At 38.4% G+C, this 21,537-nt stretch overlaps 1 protein-coding gene across 7 annotated transcripts in view; it reads right to left on the minus strand.

Moving 5' to 3' along the window:
* ZNF536 (zinc finger protein 536) overlaps positions 1–21,537 on the minus strand; it is a 346,930-nt gene that overhangs the window by 108,826 nt on the left and 216,567 nt on the right. For all 7 annotated transcript variants that reach the window (XM_031061301.1, XM_031061295.1, XM_031061300.1 and 4 more), the window contains exon 8: positions 9,296–10,879. In XM_031061301.1, coding sequence (XP_030917161.1) covers positions 9,296–10,879 — 1,584 coding nt within the window. The remainder of the gene's footprint in view (positions 1–9,295; positions 10,880–21,537) is intronic.

Consider the following 21,537-nt stretch of genomic DNA (forward strand, 5'->3'; position numbering starts at 1 on the left):
CTTTTGTACACTGAGGACTTATATAATGTTCTTCATCTTCAAAGTGCTTTACAAACATTAATTAATTCATTTATCCTCACAGCACTCCTACCAGGGAGATAAGTACTATTATTTTCCATTTCGTAATGTAGAATCCAAAGCAGAAAACTTATTTCTTTCCATGGTCAGTGAGCAAATCACAGGTAGACCTGCAGGAGAAGTGAGGATTGCCAGCTTCTGAATTGGATCCCCCCCTCCCCAAATCGTTTTTAAAAGACTTGTGTTCTGACAGAGTCATGCCACATATCGGGATATGCCTTGGGTTTTTCCTTCAGTAAGAGATAATTAAGGAACAATTCCCTCTCTGATCCCCAGCATGGCATGCTATTTTCTTCCCCACTGGTGCTCTGCAGCTGAACAATGGCTGTTCTATGCAGGGAAGGGCGCTACAGACGCCCCGGATCAGAGGAGATCGGCTTAAAGGAGCTGGCTGGCCTTCGTCTCGCCCCGCGGACAATGGGGCGGGCAAGGCAGCCCGGGTGCAATGCCTGACGTGGGGGTGGCTTCAGGGACACCTGTTTGTAAATGGCACTGCTCTGGGCAGGAGCCTCTCTTAGCTGAAATCACTCACACCCGCTATACCTATCTAGAAATTTCATGTAGCAGGAAAATTGCTGTGGTTTCCAGTATTTGGTCTCAATCCCAGTATTTGGTCTCAATCCTGAGTGCAATCCTTTGACATTCACGTGGGAGGAGTGCAGAGTGCTCCTGGTTCACCTCTGTGGTGCTGCTGTAAATAAACCTCTTTCCTGTCTGCTCCTCTCCAGCAAATGAGCGGCTGCTTCAAATGGCAATAACAATTATTGTGAGCTTGAGAGGCTCGATTTCAAGACAGTTCAAAAACCAAAGTTGTGACCAGGTCTTCTAAGGAAGTGTTCAGATCCAAGAACTTCAGGCAAAATCAGGGATGACAAACTGGGAAAAAATTCCCTGAAATTTTATAATTTCTGAGAAAGACAAATTTCACCTGTTACAATCCTTGTTAGTAGATTGGCCACCCTGGGTTTTTTCTCACTTTATGTTTTTACAATAATCAGACTGCATAAACCCACAAACTTTCTAGGCAATTTTCAAGCTCAAAAAATATACACTCATTAACAAAGTACACCATGGCATACTGCAGAAGATATGACCATGTCCTACTGGGGAAAGGCCCGTACCTAGATGTTGTTTCAGAACAATCAGAACAATTGTTTAGTGATAAATGTTTTTTGCATATGACTCATCAACCCTTGAAAACAGGATTCCTTATATAATACAAGTGCTGACACAGCCTTCACTTGAGTGGTGTGACTGCAGCTGTATAATTACAACTTTAGATTTGATGTTATGGACCTTAGGTTATGCCATTCAGACAAGTGCTCCATTGTAATACAGAGATATTTTTTCCTTAGTCATATTGCCCACAGGACAATAAGGACTATATTCACAGCTCACTGCATAGAAGTTTAGGCATGGAACAGCCAACGGTACTACACAAAACAAGATTATACCCAATGGGGGTTAAATGGATTCATAATTGCCACTTTTTCTTGTATTTTTTTTTTCTGTGCTCCTAGTTGATACTTTTTTGGAAGTGCTCTCCAAATAAAAGGAAGAACAATGTCACACTGAGTCTGGATAAATGTTACAGTTGTCTCACAAATGCTGTATTATTTCTAGCCCTTCCAAAATAATATAATTGTCCTACTTCTGAGCCACAGATTTTTCTCAGTATGACACAGAACACTAAAATGTCAGGTCCTGACTCATGGTGTTTTGGTGGAATAAATAAAAAGCACCAATATGCTATTCAGAAGGGGGAGCATTAATGAAGATGTGACACCAGGAGCCCCAGCCATGTTTTCCTTTAGCTCCCACTGCACGCTCAGCGGTGCTCCGGACAGTGGGCCACCTGTCAGGGACCCCATCCTGGAAACACTTACCATGGACCTGGGTGGTGCTACTGGCACTGGCAAGGCTGGCTGCTGCTTCTCCTAAGCTCGCTTTACCTCAGGAGAATCCTACGTGGGCCTGGGAAGGGAGGCTATTCTCGGGATGCTCACTGCACATTCTTCCCACGGGAAACCAAATGAGTGTTCAGGGTTATTTGCGGATTGGAGCTGTGACTTCAGTAAGGCTGGGCAGGATTACCCAAGAAAGATCACTCTTTCTCTGTGCTCCTTGTATTTGTCCACTGGGACAGGCCTTGCACACCCATCACTCACTAAGTCTGCATTTCCAGCTGCAGCACTAGAACCCCGTATTTGGCTCACCCCGGCCGAGCACCCCAGCACTGATATTTACACACTTAATCCACCCACACTGCTCGTTTTCAACCCAGTGCCATCCACAAAAATTTCTACTGGATTTTCATAGTGACAGAGGAGAAACAGCCCCCACATTCCCAAGGTATTTTCTGTGACAGAGGAAACAAGTTTACTGCCCCCCCTTATATACCTGCCTAACCATACATGGCACCATTCTAATGCCTTAAAAGATGGGATTTTTAATAAATATCATTTACAAGGCCAACAAGCAGCTTTGTAGAGTTTTCCTCTCAAAGCATCAAATAACTGGATTTCACGAGTGGTCTTTGGTCTACCAAAAGGTACAACAGTTTCTCAGAGAGTTTTCTTGAATTAATCAACAAAATGACTCAAAACTGCACTAATGGTTAACAGCTTTTTTTTTATTAGCAACACTGAGATAAGTTATTGAAGCATTTTAGTATTGTTTTACATTCCATTCAGAAGTGACCTAACTTGTAACTCCATATACATTTAAAGATATAGTTTGACACTTATTCAGAAAGCAACAATTATTAAAACTTACATACCTTCATTACCAGGAAACCTTAATATATTTTCTAATTACTTCCAACAATACTCTATTCCAAAGCACATGATAACCCACTAGAAGTTTACACATTTCACTTCAATCACAGGTTTTAAATTGTGGATGTCAGAGTGCTGTTCATTGAATTTTACTGTCTTTCTTGGTTAATATTGGAAAACCTGGCACAATATATTAAGCTAGAAATATTGCTTAAAGAATATGAAAAAAGATAACTACAGTATTTTTTCCTGCTAAAGCATTACAAAATACAGGACCATTAAAAACTCAAATAGAAATGACAATAAATAACCTTAAAAATGTTAAGAGAATTTTCACTCATACTAAAGTCCATTCCCTAAGCTTGCCAAACACATAAATAACAGAACATATTCAGGACCTCTATTTTTGTACTATTATGATGGTTTGTTATATATTGTGGATGTATTGTGTATACATATATTAATGCTTACACTTAAGGTATATATTTTTTTTCTTTGCAATTAATAAGCCTCAGGTAATTATTTATCCCTGGCACTACAGGCATCTAGACAGGTGGGAGCAAAACTCAGAAATTCCAGATATGCAATACTGTGCATAACAAGATCATCTCTGCATAAAGATATCCTAGGTTCCTTAGATTACAAAGATGAATTTGGTTATTTATTCCTGAAAGCCTGTAACATAAAATTATAATTGCTGTCAAATTAATTGTTTAAAATTGGCCTCATAATAGGTATTAATCGTACACTTAGTTTTGACTTACAAGAATGTCTAAATTGCTCATGTTTATGAGTAGTTATAGGAAATACTATACCTCAGACACAAGAATGTATATTCCTCAACCAAAACACAAACCAGAGCATTGTCTCACTTTGGAAAGACCTGGAAACATCTCTATGCCTCTGCCTAATCCTAAATTATAATTTAAATTTGACCTGGATATGACAAAAACAATAAGAATATATTGTTTGGGAGATGAAACTTAGAGCAAAAATCATACAGCTCTAAGCTTACATCATTATTTTGTCTGTGCAAAGAAAAGAAAAGCCTTTCTGTGCTAGGGATTTGCCTTGGTGCGGCTGGCCACTGATGTCTGAAATCAAGGCACATACCAAGGCCTCCTTTTGCAAACACAATCCCCCTTTCAGATGTGGTGCTAGGAGGGACTGAATGCCTCCAGTCTCTCTGGGAATAGGAGGTACTCAGCACTTAGCTGTATCAGATATTTTAGGGGTTAATTTCCAGAAACATAAATGGAATGGGAATGTCACACCACAGTATGAAGAATGGTAAGAACTAAAAGTTTCCAACAGTAAACAAAATGGTGATACTGAACTTGTCACCTGACCAATTTCTGATAAAACAAAATACAATCAAATTAAATTACATGAAAATAGCAATGAAATTTAAAGTCAAATAAACATAGGACCTGATTCTGCAATCCTTAGTCATGTAAGTAGTGCTACTCATCAGGAATGAGGGATGCAAGACTGGGCCCTTAGCTTCTGCTTAGGAAGTCAATGTTGATTCAGACAGTATCTCTTCTAGCCAAAAATATGCAGCAAAAGGAAAGTAACATAAACAAGGCTAAATGTCAACAGTGTTTGCAGACTTACAGACACCATCCATTTGTTTGTACTGAAATGACTAGCGAACCATTTGGCAAATACAATGCTATTCACAGACCAGCCCTTTTATCCAGCAACACAAACTTCACTGGATCACTGGCATTCCCAGTTAATTAAAAAAAGGAAGCAAGCCATATGAGTTTGGTTTGATATTGCCATGCAAATGGCACTGTGACATCCAGAAGTGTGTCTGAAACCCAGGCGGGGGCCGAGGTGCTGATCTCCTGTTCAGAGGAACAGTTTGTACTCTAAAAGCTGCCCTTGGACCTTCTAACTGAAACTAAGAAACTTCTTCAAAAGCACGATAATGGGGTAAAGAAAAGCCTGCTGTAAAACTTCCATATCATTTCATTCTGCCTTGAAGGAAAAGAATATTCTGGTTACTCCTCCAACTACAGATCAGGACAAAGCGTTCCTTAAGTGTGTTGCATGATATTGTAAATGGGCAGTGCTACAATTTGCTGCAGTAGGATGACCTTCCATTGCCTCAGAGCTGTCCTAGAGCTTGGATATATCAGGCCTTTTGCTTCTTAATACGGATTTTGTAATTTAAAAGTTCTGCAATAAGGATTCAGGTGAAGCCACCACAAATAATTAAAAATCTTTTTCTGTGTTTCATGTGTTGGTGGTAGTTCTGACGGGGTTAGCATTATGATCTTTTTGGTTTTGACACCTGTGGCAATAAGCAATTTACAATAACTAAATTCACTAGTTAAACATTGGGGTAGAGAACTATAATTATGTGACAATAAAGCTGTAATAATCTGCCACAATTGATCTTCCCCTTGCCCAGCCCTCTTGTCTGTGCTGCAGTTCCACATTTGGAAGGTATTTCAGAAAGTTACAATGCTGAACATTTTAATAATTCTGTGCAATGCTGAAAGCTTTCTGCTGCAAAGGAAACTGAAAGTGCTCAGCCCTTTGCAGGACCAGAACTCCAAAGCTGCTCCCATGAATCAGAGGGGCCCTGCCCTGTTTTCATACAGTGAAAGAAGTGATAATGGGGTGGAGCCTGTGCAGGAGAAAACAGCACTAATTGCAGAGGAAAGCAAGCATGAATGGAAGCAAATTAGATTTAGAGACAACATGGAACTAATACTTTTGGACATCATTAAGTGTGGATTCAATAGCACTAACCCATTAAGCAGCCAGCTAACGCCCAGGACTATATCTGGCCAGTAGCTCTGTAGCCCATCAGCTCTCCTTTGAAAGCCTCAGTACTTCCCAAGTAGCAAATGCAAGAAGGGAAATTTTACCATCTTGGTCACAAAGCAGAGAAATTTAAAGGGGAGGAGAGAGGGAAGGGATAGGGTCTTGTCATAAAGGGCCTTGTGCACAAATCGTAAGTAAATTAAGGTATTAGAAGGTAAAACATTATTGTGATGCAACTACATGTGTGTGGGAAGACAAGCAGAAAAAGAGAAGAGCATAAATGGAAAGGAAAACAGATCTTTCAAAACTTAAATACAAAATAGATCTAGAACCTCCAAGCTTAACTTGTCAAATCAGCAAGGGCTGTGAAAGCAGAGTACATAGATGCTCAAGACAGCTACCAAGCCATGGACCTTGGGTCTCCCCTCCCCGTGGGCTACTTGCTGCTAGTCAGCAAGGAAAGAACTGTCCTCTTCTTAGGAACTGAGTGCCAGCAACATTAACAAGATCCACTCCTAGCGAGAATCACCTGAGACTCCAAAACCAAGTACGGTTCAGGAGTAACTCTAAAATTATCTATGCTCTTTTTTTCTTTCTATTCATTCTTCTGTATAAGGAGAAATATTACAAAAATTCGTGATTTTTTCTCAGTAGCATTTTGACATGAAAATTTCTTTATTATGCAGTAATTATGGTTCTTTCCTAATTGTGTCTTTCATCCCTGCAGCCTGAAGCATGATAGGAGCATAAATGAATTATGTGTACATCATCAGTCTCTCTCATTCTCCATGACAGGGAAACTGAGGGCTGCTTCCACATGTGCAGTGACTTTCTGAAACAACAATGTGAGTTGGTGGCATTCTTCTCTAGAAACAAAACTATTTTTGTTCCAAGATTTTTGCTTAAAAACTGACCTACTATCTTAGGGTAAAATCTGCCATCTAAAAGTGATCCACATGGATTGCTGAATACCCCAACTTGTTTTTAGGCAGCCAGAAATTCAACTCAATTAGCGTGGCCAGCCAAAGAAGCAATCTCAGCCTACTGAAGCTGAAATATTTTATTTCAATTTTGTTTCCTCTGTATTCTGACCATGGAAAGAGCACTATGCCTTGCTCTCTGAGTGTGCAAGGACTGTTATCAAATGCATCAATGTTTTCTCTTGAGATGTCAACAACACACACATCACTGGCTGTAAAAAGAAACACAAATGCATGGAGTCTCCCCAAACACAAAAGGAACATGAGAATTATGCCCTGAAATCAGATGCTGGAGCTGTGTCTCAAGTTTTCTGATCTCCCAGGCAGTGGGAGAGACAAAGAGAACCACAACTTTGGTCATGGGCTTCGTGCAGGAGGAAAGGAAGGAAGGCTAATAAATGAACAGGGTGCTCCTGATTGCTAGTCTGCAAGTGCAGAAATATCAGGTGGGATTCCCCACACTAACATGCACAGATGGAGCATGATTTCACAGTATAAAATGTCACTGAGAAAATGAAAATTCCCCCAAAACCACTCCTTTCAAGTGGGTGGTGTCCAAGCCAATCAAACAAAAAAAAAAGAGCTTGTTCATACTCTTCCAGTTTTCTGTGAGTTATTGAGAAAAATGAAATAATGTATTTAAATACATCAACCTTTATACTTATGTTCTGCAAACACCAATAGAACGACAGAAAAGAATTTTAAAAAGGTATTTTTGGAGGGGGGAGACAGAAGGACTCCTACCGCATTTTTGATTTTAAAAGGGCTTAAAAAGTAGAACAGAGAAGCTTCTGTTGTTTCTTTTTTTCCTTCATACTTCAAGTCAAATCCATTATCACCGGGCAGAGCTTGTGAAAGGGATATGGTCTTTAAAATCATATAAACTCAAGCTATCATAAAATGTCTGTTGAATTGATTGGAAGATGAAACAAAAAACTAATGGAAGTAACATGACCTCATTTCAATAATAATATTAGAGGGATTTTTTTCTGTTGTTGTTTTAAAAATCTTATGCCTGTGAAAAAGTATAAAGATATTTTGCACAAAGCAGCTAATCTTAGTTTTCTATTTTTTTCAACTTCTTTGTTTAGACAGTAATTGCTGTATTTTTTTTCTTTTTTTTAAATTGATTTTACTCCACAAATGGAAAAAAATCCAAGCAGGATTTTACCTGCTGTAAATTAAATCAACTATCAACTCTTTTCAATAATGTAAATGCTGATTTTGAAGAATCTGGAAATATTTCCAGCTACCTAAATTGCTTCTTAGTGCACTGAGACACAGAAGTTTACAAGTAAGGCCACATGGATACTTGGGCAGATATTGGTTAAATGACAGATATGGGCAAATAATGACAATATTGTGAAGTCATAATGCTCTAAGGATACAAGTGAGATAAAATTTGTGTGTAGGTATCAGACTTTTTTTATCAGATCAACTAATACAGATGGAAAAGCAGGGAGGGGCCTGGAGAGGGCTTTGAGCATCTACACTGCCAGTAAAATCAGACAAAGCTCCCCCTAACCTTAGGTTAACCAGGGGAGCCACTCTTAAGTGCTTGCAGATTGTTTCATTTTAAATTGTCAGGCTTTAAAACTGTTGATAACATTTTCTTTTCTTTTTGTTTTTTTTTTTTTAACTTGAATACATTTTATTATGTATGTTCAGCTCTGACAATGAGTTTTCTGATTAATTTGAAGGTCAAGTGAAATGAACATTACTGAAGTTTTTGTGTCCTTTGCTGACTCTGCTTTTTAAAGTGATACTGTTTTCAAAGGATTTACACTCTAAAATCTCTTTCAAACAAACATTATGCTGATAAAATTGGAGCTAAATAATAAAACCAAAATCCTCAATCTCATTTGTTCCAAATAAATTTAATTCTTGTAAATATGAAGTGTGTGATATGAGGAAGTAAAACTGCAGTTTTGTAAATCAGAGACTAGAAAGGGTAAAAGGTGGTTTTATTTGTTTGGAGTGTTGTTATTATAATTACCTGGAGGCATACTCTTAATCAGGCAAATCACAATTTACACAACTGCTAGTTAGAATAGTGAAAATGGTCAAGGGCAAGTACTGCATGTATGCCATTGAACCAAACCAGAAAATTATAATTAAAAAAAAAAAGAGGGAGGGAAAGAAAATAAAGAAAAATTAAAATCTATTCAACACAGGTAGACGCATTCCATGCACTTGGCCTTTGATTTCATTAATGTTGTGGTAACTGAACACACCCCAATCCAAAGAAAGAAAGGGGGGGAAAAAAAAACCAGAGAAAGTAAGTTTTGCTTGGCAAAGCATCCAGTGTTTTTCATGGGTTTGTATATCAAAATACTGAAAAGTTTGCAAGTTACCATGTATATTTTTTAAAACTTTTTCCTCCTTTGAGAATGCTAAAGCAGTAAGTATCCCCTTCCGATGCCACTAGCACAGATAGTCTATATTGCTGCTACTCTAGTTTAAAAAGCAGGTTCTTTCTAAAATCCTGTTTAAGTATGCATGCAGCACTGCTGATTTCAATGGAGTAGACCACATATAGGACAAGAATTTGGCCCACAGGGTTTAACATTTAAAAAAAAATGTATTACTAACAAACATGACTAAGTATATTTAAAGAGCAGCTTCATGATTCTGCACAAGTGTTTTCTGAAATGGTCTAAAAGAAGGTCTAAAACTTACCACACAAGTCAGGTCTCTTGATACATCCACTAGTTGCTGTGCTACTTGCAAGTCCATTAAAGGCTGCTAAGCCATCAGAGCTGTAAGCTCTTAGGACTGACAACATGTTCATCTGCTTCTCCAGGACCTGTGGACCCTGAACTTGTTCGGGTTTCATCACTTCTTGTGCAGTTTCGTGTGAGGAGAGAAGATTCTGACTGTGCCACTGCTTTTCTGAAGCTTGTGGCAGTGGTGATACGAGCCCTTGTGTGGGTTGTGAGGTGACTGCATTTTGTATATTGTCGCCTCCTTCACTGCTTTCTTTATTTAGGGCAGACAGCTGCTTATTCATAATATCTGGTTCTGTGTCAATGTCCTCATCTTCAATGTTTTCTTCCTTGGAAGATTCCATATCCTCAGATGAAGCTATGTCAGAAAGGTCATCAATAGCACTTTTATTTACAGAGTCAGAGAGCAGAATATTTGGGTCATCTTCAGATTGTGTTTTTATTTCGGATTCATTACTGGTGCAAGAATTTTGTGTTCCCGTGCCAATAACACCAGGATAAACGCCGAACTGCTTATAGAAGTCTGTTGTAAAATTACAAAAAGTGGATTCCATGTGGCTGGGCCAGGCAGCACTCTTTTGCTCTCCCAGGGTCTCTTTATTTTGTCCTTGGGTCATTTTCTCAGAAGCTGTGTCCAGCTGGCTCAGCATGTTTGAAACTCCTGCCTCCTTGCCGGACTGCACAGAGGAGGGGAGCAGGCTCACTTTGTTCACCGAGGCTGAAACCTCTCTAGACTGCTCTTTGCTGTTGCCTATGATGTTGTCTTTACGTTTGGCCTTGCCCAAGTGATTGGCTTGGAGGTGCAGAGCCATCAGCTCCATGGATGAAGTTGTAAAGGAACAAAATAAGCAGCCATGCCAGGCAATGTTGTCCTGCACAGTGACAGAGGAGCCTGGCAGGGAGGCTGCATCGGGCCTTACCGACAAGTCCAGAGGTTCGTACTGCGACTTTTCTGTTTTCCGCTGTGAGGACTTGCTATTTATCTTCTCCTCACCACCACCGTCTGAGCCCAGAGCTTTTGCTGAAAGTGGATCTGAGAGAGCTTTATCCTTCATTTCTTTTTCTTTCTTCAAAGAACTTAGGACAAAGCTGTCCATGAAAGCTTGCAAAGACCCTTGAAAGTTCACACCATTCCCAACCATGTTCTGGTAAGCACGGCCAAGTTCAGAGAAGTGTGTTCCTTTGGAAGATATGTCTGAACCCTTCATATTTTCTGAAGACCCTTCAGATGACATGCCAACTGCTTGTCCTTGCTGATCTCCAGAAGACAGCATTCCTGACGTCCACTGCTGCGAGACCATGCCACTTCGGAAGTCGATACCAGGAAGTCCCTTGAAGGCTCCTCTCAGGATGTCTGGCCTGATAAACACAGAGCTTTTACTGGGTGTCTCATCCTTGTGCTCCTGACTTGCACTCTGCCCAGAGAGGGGCCCTGCTCCGTTCTGCCGCTCCCGATGGTGCCGCTCCAGGTGGTATTTGAGGGATGCAGACTGAGTACCAGCATAGTCACAATGTGGACACTTGTAAGGCTTCTCACCTATAGGTGTGGACAAAGAGGAAAATATAAAGAGAGTTAACTGTGCTTTTGGGCTATGGACGAGTGGAGAAATTAAAAAATCAGCATTAGCTGCTTACAAACAAGATGACCTTGGTACTAATAATTCATTTCTTAAAAGGAAACACCTTTAATCGAAGACTAATTCTTAAACTGAGTATTTCTAAAATGGGTTTCTAGAATGTGGGGCTATTCAGGAATGACATGGTATCTACACACAATTAGCCATCCTTTTCTTAATCTAACATGTAGAAAACTGTTGTAGAATTAAAAGCTATGATTATGAAAATGAAGCATAACAATTTCAACCACAGTAATCATTAAAAGTACAAGTTTAAAAAAAAGGGGGACAAAGAATGTAACAAATGGATGGTTGCAATATTTTGTGTATACAATTGCTCTAAAATTTGTTTAAATTATACACATGGAAACCATTTTTAAACCTAAAAATTTTATGGCACTGTTACGCAAGACTGAAATGAATGATTTAAGTCTTGCTCTGCAGTAAATCATGGATATAATTAGCAAATGGCATACTGCACAAGTAATTTATCATTATTTGGAGGGCACCATTCCAGAAGGATTCAAAGATCTGCAGACCTACTGCATTGTTTCTAAATAAAGAACTATAAATACAGATTCTATAAAATATTAATATCATTACACTACATAATGATTGCAGCATATAAGAACATATAGTTAAAATAAAAAGTAGTCTGTAAAAAGAAATTGAGTAATAAAAAGTACAAAGTATATTTAGTTTCTGTATTTGAAATTAGTATTATCTACTGGTTTTTGCAGTCCTTTAATTTTGTACTAATGACATTTCTAAGGCTCAAGTAGTAAAATGCATAATTTACCTACCATAAGCACTTTTCTAGGTTTGGCTTGAATAGAGTTTTAAAACATCTAAGATGATTTCCATGAATAAAGTAAATATTTGAAGCCCACACTAAACTTTTATTGTTCTTCTTATACTTTCAAAGAGGCAGAAGATTTTACACATATAAAATATATTCACATATATAAAATATAAAATATATATAAAATATATATAAAATATATTCACATATAGTCATATAGACATATCTGAAACAAATGTACATTTAAGAAAAGGTATCTCTAAATTTTTTGCAGAGCATTGTTAGCAATGCAGAATTCTTTTAAAAGAAAAAGTATGGAAATCCTCTCTAACAGTGACAGAAACCTGAAACACCTGCAAGCTGTCAATACTGGCAATTGTTTCTATGAGGGAGCTCTGCAAGAAGAAGAAACTGTTTTTCTAGGTAGCTTTTTTTTTTTCCCTAAGTGATACAAAAGACAAAGGCAAGCCTCTCCAAAAGGTATAATGGAAACATTTGTTTTGAAAACTTCCTCCACAGTAAAAATGCTGTATAATATTATGTAGTTCACCAAATCAGCTGGAAAGTTATCCACTTTCAAATAGCCTCAAAATCTGCTAAAAACATAATTGAAAAGCTTTCAAACTTCTGTTATTTAAGCTAGAGGCTCAGTTGAAGGGCTGGTAAATACTTGGGGAGCTGCTCCTCTCAGTGATGGCAGGAATTTACTGATGAGAGGTGAGCCCAGAACACTCCCTGGCCACGGAGGGCTGCACGAGAGCTCACTGACAGGAACAGGGGCTGGATCCCTGCTGCAGCCCATCAGGGCTGAAGCACCTTACCAGCAGTGGAAATTCTAAATCCATCATGTAATCCTGAAGCTAAAAGGTGAGACGTGAGAGCCTGATATCAAACCACATCAATCGACCTTTTTAGAGGAGAAAAGCACAGAACCTCAAACAAGAGGTGCTCAGCAGAGGGAGAGGTAGTAATTCGCATGGTTTGTGCTTTAGGCCTCAGTCCACACAGCTTAACAGAAGAAATCAGATTTAAACATTTCAATGGAATTTCTGAGTCTTTCCCAATCACCTAATTAAGCTCTGGTGCTTCACTGACAAGGAGCAGGGGCTGTGTTTAGTGGAGTTTAGTGCAAAAACAAACAGCTCCTACTGAGCCACAAGCCTGAGACAGAACAAGTCTATCTGGGCCTCCCTGGTCCCAGGTGGGCACCTGAGCAGGCACACACCCATCACAGACCTTTGAGAGAGGGACAAGAAGACCCAGGACACTGGCTGTCTGTATGTTTGCATTTCTGCAGGGCAGTTTGAGACTGTGCTGCCAGTCAGAACAGGGCCAGACAGTGATGCTGGGTTTACAGGATCACTGTAGTATTTTTGGAGCTGCTTTCAATTCTGATGTTTGCCCCACCAGTTTCTGTCAGCAGGCACTAGTGACTTCTGACACAACTTAAGCACTTCACGTGTTGCCTAAGACATAATGAGGCTGGTGAAAAACAAATGCCAGACTCTACATGGTTAAATGTTCTCACTTTTGAATTTTCACTCCTCCTAATTGAAAAGCTCTTCCTCAGCATCCCCTATGCCTTCACGGAAATCTTTAACACAATTATATTGAGCACTTCCTTTTATTCTAACGATAGTTCAGTGTGTTTGCATTGCACATCAAGTGGCACCATCAGAAAGTGTGTCCCAGCATTGCAGGCACTACATCAACTGCTGGAGAACTATTGCAGGGAGAAGGAGAAATTTGTAATATTGTCTGTAGTGATGTTGCTAAAAACATGCAGAAACTGCTTAAAGCAGTATGCATATGTAAGAATGGGTACAAGTTAAAAAACGTTAACTGGAGAAAATGCTACTTCTGTTTTGTACTTCTAAAAGTACCTTCAGTCTAAAGCCCTGGGCACAACATACTCTTATTCTGGATTGCTAAGCCTTGAAGTCATTCCATTTTCTGCTCTAAGGCCTCTCCACCAAGCAAGCTTCCTTTCAGCAGAGGAGATCTGCACACAGTGCCATGAGCATTGGACTGAAAGAGGACACTGACTGAGACAGTGTGATAAAAAGTTCAAATCTCTCCCAGCCTTGGTGTGCTGCCTCTGTGGTGCTCCCACTCCTCACATGGCTAGAAATGAGATCTAAAGCTGAAGGTCTGAAATGGAACTCAACATGTAGCAACACACTGTGCCACCTTTGCAATACAGGACTGGCCAAACAGCATTGTTCAAAGGGAGCTATTCAAAGCCTCGCTGCTCTCTGCCAGATCCAAGCGCTGGCACTGGTTAGTTTATTTCAAAGCAGTCTTAAATGGTGCTATTTCAAGGGCAGGCATTGGGAGAAGGGAGTAGGATGGAGTCAATCATCTTTGAATCTTTTTAATTTAGTCTGTCAGTATTTCCTAAATTCAGTAATTGTGCAGTTATTTAGATGCTACTTCATCCATTCAAATTAATAACCAGCTACACCCTGTGTAAGACCCTGTACAAATGACAAAACAGAGTTATAAGCTGCTGTGGGAAAAATCCCAGTCTAACCTCAAACCAAGCCAGTTCCAATGGAAAACCCAAAGGACCACTAATTTTCAGGATTCTATCAGCAAATGCAGTAGTACATGTCCAAAGAACACTGCAGGGGACAAGGGAGGTATGCTATGATTCTTTTTAGAAGACAACCTGTTTGTGTCTCATACTTTGAGGAAAGGTTTCAGAGAATTCATCCTAGTGTAATGACTACCCTGCTATTATTGCCAAGAGCAGTGTCTGGATGAGTTATTTAACACTTAATATCAGTCCACATAAATTAATGTTGCCATGTAGGAGCGAGGGAACATGACTTTTTCAAAATAATCTTCTGCATTTCATATCCAAGAATCGTTTTTCATTGTTCAAAAAGGCAATGGCCACCCTGAATTTGCTAATTCTCTGGCCCTGTTTGCACGTCTGCAAACTTTTTTACAATGGAGGAGGGTGAGAGAATATTCCAGCATGTCCAACCAACAAAACAAAACAAAAAAAACTTATAGGGAGTACCTTATCTGGGCAGCATAATCACAGTTCTGATCTACCTACTGTTCTGGTTTACAAGACACGAGATATCTCAGAGGAACTCTTTTACATCAGGATAAAGTAAAACAATAAAAATTCAATGCTGCTTGTAAAATCTGCACAAAATCTTGGTAGATAAGTAGAAACAGACATGTTGCCCAGTAGAACAGGTCTATTTGTATAGCAGGTTTATAAACCACCCAGCTGTATGACCCATGCAGGAGATCCCCAGTCCTGCTCAGAGCACAGTCTGACCCTACTGGTCAGGGGAACCATCTGCCATGGGCTGTGCAAGGAGACCACAGCCAGATTATAACTAGATTTACAGATTCTAAAGCCAGAAGGGACAATTATGATCATCTAGTCTTATCTGTTCTACAACACAAGCCAAAGATCCTCACACGACAATTCCAGCATCAGAGTGTAAATACATTTTGAAACAAAACTAACTTGCTTTAGTTTAAACAAATTATGTTTCAACAATGGCAGTGAATAAGACTCCAACATGTCCCTAGGTAAGCTGTTTGACTGATTAAGTATTTTTACTGCTCAAAATGTGTGCCTTATTTCTAGCTTGAATTTGTCCAGTATTTGCTTCCTGCTACTGAACATTGCTACATTTTTCCCTGTTAGATTGAACAGATTTTTTTAAAATTAAAAAGTCTATTTCCTGAGGAAGGTATTTGCAGACAGCAAAACAATCACTTCTTCACCTTCTCTCATCCTTGAGTGGAACATCCTTCCCAATTTTTCAGTGTCCTTTTAAATTATGGGTACCCACTAAAGCTTTGATGAAATTTCAACTTGATAGCAATTTTATACAGTCCAAGACTGTGTTTACATCCATAGATTTAGCAATCAACTAACAGCTCATATTCTGATGCTTCTCTACCACAGTCCCAGGCCCAGTTCATCACCGCCTCTGGTATATTTTCCTTTACATGTTGCTGATTTAAAATTCATATTGTTGAAAAGAGCCCACTTGACTAAGTGACTAATCAGTGCCTCCCCATGATTTTTAGCATCTTACCATTTTTGTGCCATTGGTAAATTTTATCAACAGTGATTTTTATATAGTCTTCCAAATAATGACAAAATACCAAATAGATGGAGCTGAAAGCACTGCTGTGGAACTGAGAGTTTATGTGCCATCTCATCTCTATATATTGATTTTGGGGGAATTTTTTTTTTGTGGTTGTTTTGTTGTTGGTTTTTTGTTTTGGTTTTTTTTGCTCAGGAGATTTTCACATAGAACAGGCTACTTTTATGAGAAGAGACTTGATAAAACTTTCTTTCATGAAATAAAATTGAAATAAATAGGCTACCAATTTTCAATTAGTTAACCAGTTCATTCTGTAATTTTACCCCAAACTTTTGTCAGGGTGGTCCTAATTTCAAGGTCTTAATATTCTTTCTTTTGGGAAATACAAGAATAGCCCAAGCTGTTTTACCACAACAAGGGCTATGGATCTTGCTCTGTGTTCCAAGGCAGTTTTTGGGCATTTTTTCAATGAACTTAAATGATTTGGGGAGCTCTTCAGTCAGGGTTTTAAAGATTTTATCTAAAGTTATCCAGTCTAATTCATTCTAAAAAATATTAAAATGCAGTGGGATACAGCATAACAGCCTCATTACTTAATGGGAGCATAACTGTATCATTGGAAAATGCTCATGAAAACCATCATGCTTCTTTCTGAAAACAGAGCAGAAGAGCATTTAGTCTTCTATACTATGGTTAAAAATTTCTTATCCATTCTTGTCCAGTATTACCAAGATAGCAATTGTTTGGCCTGCCAGATCCACAGAATTTTACTCCATTTTCCATAACCCCCATAGACACATAGATGTTTTTTTTCCTAGTGCTTTTAGTTTCCCTTATCAAATTTCTTTACTTCTATTTATTTAAGCTTAGTGCTGTGAGCTTCTTTATTCATTTTTCATCTTTAACATACAGCTTCTTAACAATCTGCCCTGCACCCCACACTGCCTTTCCCCACTGAATGCTCCCCTCTCCCTTTTAAATAAGATTTTATGATTTGTCGGTGAATTGTGCCCTTCTGCTCCTCGTGGTGCTGCTCCTCAGTTCAGCGACAGCTTTGCACCAGGCAAGAACCCCAAACACTTGGAGCCCCAGCTGCAGTGGGGCTGTGACAGTCACTTGGGGACAATGGGAGCTGCAGTTCGACCCCACGCATTTCTTGACAGGCTACAGTTTGCTTTCATGCAAAGCAAATGAAATCAAACATCTTATAATTCCAGAGAATACTGCTTAATGAAAATATTGAAAACATTTTCCAGCATTTTTTATTTTACCATTGAAACAGTTATTGATAACCTATTTTATCCATTGTGCAGTAGATATTTTAGAAATGAATTGCTGTATGGTTTAATTAGTTCATTATTATGCCTATTCTTACACAGTAATTTCTTTTATCATTCTAATCATTCACTTCACACTTTTTAAACCAAATGGAATATCAAAGGTTCTGTAGGATTATTTTTGGATCCTGCACATGTTTCACCACACAATTAATCTGTTTGTCAGAAATACTAGTTAACTTCTTCTCTTTACTACTTTCCTTTACTAGTGATTTTTCTCTATTATATAATATGAAACTACCTGTAAAAGGACAGAATTTTGATGGGTTTTCTAATTTATTAAATATTTTTCATTTGTCCACTCGCCATCACTATAAAATATTTTAATTTTTATAAACTTTTATAATTGAATATTTTCCTTTATTTATATCTCATCTGCAATATTTATTTAGTCTTTTTACATGTCTTTACTTAGTTAAAATGCAGAGAGATAAATATGGCTGTTACTTTGCAGGGAAGATTCAGTACATTAATATAAACTGTACACAATTCCCCCAAAGCATATATATACGTTGTAAACCTGAAGACTTTTTACACAGCTGCTTATTGCTAAACAGTGCCTTGTCCAGAAGGGGACAATCTGTGTCTCTAATTGCTGTCACTGAAGCTGAGATTCATTATGTGACTTTCCCATTAAAATGTGAGCATTAATTTGTATAATGAAATATCACCCACTGCAGTGTTCATTAGCCATGCCCTACTGTATACTGCACATTGTTAGCTACCTAGAAACTGTAGTTAATTTCACTAATGGATATTTCCCTACTTAGTGTTTGGTAGGAAATTTATACTGTAACATTACCTCTTAAACTTTTAAGGAAATTTAAATTCAATCAATTATTTTCAACAAAAGTTTGGGATGTCATTAAGACAGGAGAAAAGGCATGCTGTACAATGTTAAGGATGGGAAATCTGGAGGAATCTAGAGAAATGAAAAGTCCTTTTAGTTCATCTTAGAAATGTAAGAATAAAGGATGTTCAATACCAAAATTGTCTCCTCTTGGAGCACACATACCCATTTTCCTTAATTATTCATATTGCTCATCCCACTACAAGCGCCTTCAGAGAATGGCAACAGGCAGTCTTTTTTTAGGAAGGAAATGTGAATTGAATTCATTTAAAACAGCACCATTTTTACTGTATTTCATCAGTTCATCTAAGCATGGTTTAAAATTGGCTAGTCACATTTCCAAGGGAAAATGCAGTAACACTGTAAATGCATATAATACATCTAATATATGCTAGATGTGTGTCACACGTATCGTAACAGACTCTCAGTCAATGGATGCAGCCCTGCCAAGTTTTTTCTTCCTATTCATCTCTTTCTTAGGTTCCTTCTGTTTAGCACAATCCAAACCATCTTTCCTTTGCTCGTGCACATTATCCTTATTTCTTTACTCAAGGGATTTAATTTTGTCTGTCATACTGGGAATATACCTGAGCATCTAATGACAGCACAAACCCAAACTGGTCTATGTCTGCAGTGGCTTCTGAGGGCTAATGCGAGGAGCAAGGAGGTGCTAGAGCCAATCTGAAACCAGCTCCTTCATAATGTGTCCCCTGTCAAAGGCAGGACATAAGGAATTTTACTGTCTTACACTTAACTGTTTTCCTGCAATGCCCAAAGGTCAAGGCAGGCAATGTAAACCCCACACCACTTACTGTGTTTCAGAGGGGTTGAAAGAGCTCAAGAATATAAAGGAGATGCTCAGCTCCTTGAATGAAGGGACCTTAAGTTGCTGCCTCCAGTGGGGCAAAATGACAACTCTAGAAGCACCTTTATATGGCTCATTATAGGTCTGAGATACTCAGATGATCTTCTTTTTTACAAAAACTGGGCATCTCTGAGATTTCTGTGTTGTGACCTTCTCAGCTGTATGAGAAGCTGTTATGTATTTTATACCAAGGAGGCTGGCTCCCAAAGTGGGCAGGCCCCCCACCTGCCAGCCAGGCACTGCTGTGCACAGCCACACTCTGCCCCTGCCCCTGCCTCTCCTCCCAGAGGGTTTGTGTGAGCTGGGAGGGCAGCACAGCCCATCTCTGGCCACTGCTCAGCATCAAGAGCTCATCTAAGAGGGCATGAAGAGCTCTGCCTGTCCTCTAAGACCCAAGGCTCCCAAGTATTTTGGCCTTAAAATCATTCCACTCTCCATTCAGGGCTCTCCCAGGGAATTGTCTCACCCGTTAACTGTTTTTAGAGCAAGAAAGAGGAGAAAATGTTTTCACATAATTATGCCCTTTTCCTCTTACCACATGGGAACAATCAGAAATCTGATCTTACTATCTTCCCCTTAAAGCTCTTTCTGCCTGAATATCCCTGAGCTAGATAAGAAAAATCCTGTCAAAACTGAGTCTGCTAAATAAAACTTTGATTTGTTTTTTGGTTGGTTTTTTTTTTCACCTTCACAGGCTTATTATGTGATAGCAAACTACACAGAAACCAGGGCTCAGTGTGAAGTAAGTTGCAACCATGAAACATCCAACAGAAAAAAAGAAGCAACCCAAGCCACTGGCTAATTCTTCAAAAACAGAGCACAGCTTCCTCCTCTTGTGCAAGACTAAGCTGCTTCTGCAGCTTTTTTGGGCCAGTTGCCACAGAAGCACCTCCTGGCTGGATCAGGCTTTGGTCTGCTCTTGGCATGAGCACCAAACCAAGCCAGTCGTGTGCCTCCAAACACACAGATGTTCGAAGGAACCCGACTTCTGCTGAGCTGCTTGAGCTCATCTCTAACAAACAGGTGCTGTGAGAACAAGAACAGTAATTGAGTTAATGTAGTGGAGAAATACAGTAAAGTGTTTTTTATCAGTCAGTTATATGATCCAGGCATATAATAAAGACAGAGTGTGACATAAAAGGCAGGAAACTGTCCCTGAGAAGTATGAGTGAACCAATATTTGTTTAGTAACTGGTATCTATTGCATCATTTCCACTTACTGCAAAGCAACTTAATTTTTATTAATAACTCTACTAATTTGCCAATTTACATTTTTATATTATTTATTAGGATTCTTTCCAATATGTAAAACATTGCTTCACTTAAACATACTCTTGTCATTATTTACAAATACTTTGTTCTCAACCTAATGGAAATTGATCTTCACCTATTTTAAAATTATAATGATTTTTAAATACATTGTAAATGTTGTTTCCATAGTTTCTTTAAATTTTTTTTTATATTATACTGTTTATTTTTTTCATGTTTTAATTTTCTTTAGTCAGTATTAATATGCAATTTTAATGGAATATTTCCATTGTAATTAATTTACTTTCCATTAGTTCTAAGGCACAAATACCAAGTGTATAATCACTGCCATGTTTAACATAAGAACAAAGTGCTCACTATATAATAAAACAAAATGAAGAGATGGGTAACCCCATGCTACTTTGAAGAATTTTTTTTTTGCCTCTTAAATACTAAAAATGTTAAACTCTTTAAACTTCAGAGTTACAAGATTATTTTCCAATAAAATAAATACAATTTCTTTACTTTTACTGCATTGGAGACCACACAAATAGGATTCTCACCAGGTTTCTTCTCCACCCCCCCCAAGCTCAACACACAGAGAAGAATATTCCTGCCCTAAAGAGTTTGCAATCCAATCAGACAAAACTACATTAGAGTGCCAAATTTTAAATTTCAGTGTGGTACACTTCTACTTCACAATGCAAAAAAGAAAGAACAGAAATACAGTGAACAAATTTTCCCATTTTGAAAATGATATTTTTTCCTTTAAATAATTTTAATTTTCTATTTTTCAAAATCAGGTCTCACATTCACAAACCCAACATTAAGTATTATGCACGCACATAGGAGAAACATCACTGCTGATTTTGGGAAGGGAGGGAAACATTGCTTATCTGGTACTTCAGTGAAATAAAAACTAAAAGTGAAGATTTTCAAGCAGGAGGTATAACTGGAATGTATTTCTTCATGCAATTGTTTTACCTTCCTATTAGGAAAGTAGCAGTAAAATTCTGAAATTCAATTAAAATAGTTGAAAAAGAAAATTAAAATTATGGGGTCTATTATGTCTGTTTCCAAAAAGAACTATCCCAAATCTCAAGTTTTAAATACTCTCCCAAAGCCTAACATGGCAATTAACACTGGGAAGAAAATAGGATCCTATTGACCATATACAGAGTTTCAGATGATGTCAACAGGACCTGAGGATTACAACATTTTATGTCAGAATTTAATTATGGATAAAGTCTTCTTAAACACATACTGTGTCTCTACATGGACCTTGCCATGCATGTAGCTACTTTCAAGCAAATGAAGTATTAAAATTTGGATGGAGTGGCTAGAAATATCTAGTATTGACAGTAGTCCTCCCAGTGAGAGAAATACCAAAAG

The sequence above is a fragment of the Geospiza fortis genome, unplaced genomic scaffold (genome assembly GCF_000277835.1).
Source record: "Geospiza fortis unplaced genomic scaffold, GeoFor_1.0 scaffold79, whole genome shotgun sequence".
NCBI lineage: Eukaryota > Metazoa > Chordata > Aves > Passeriformes > Thraupidae > Geospiza > Geospiza fortis.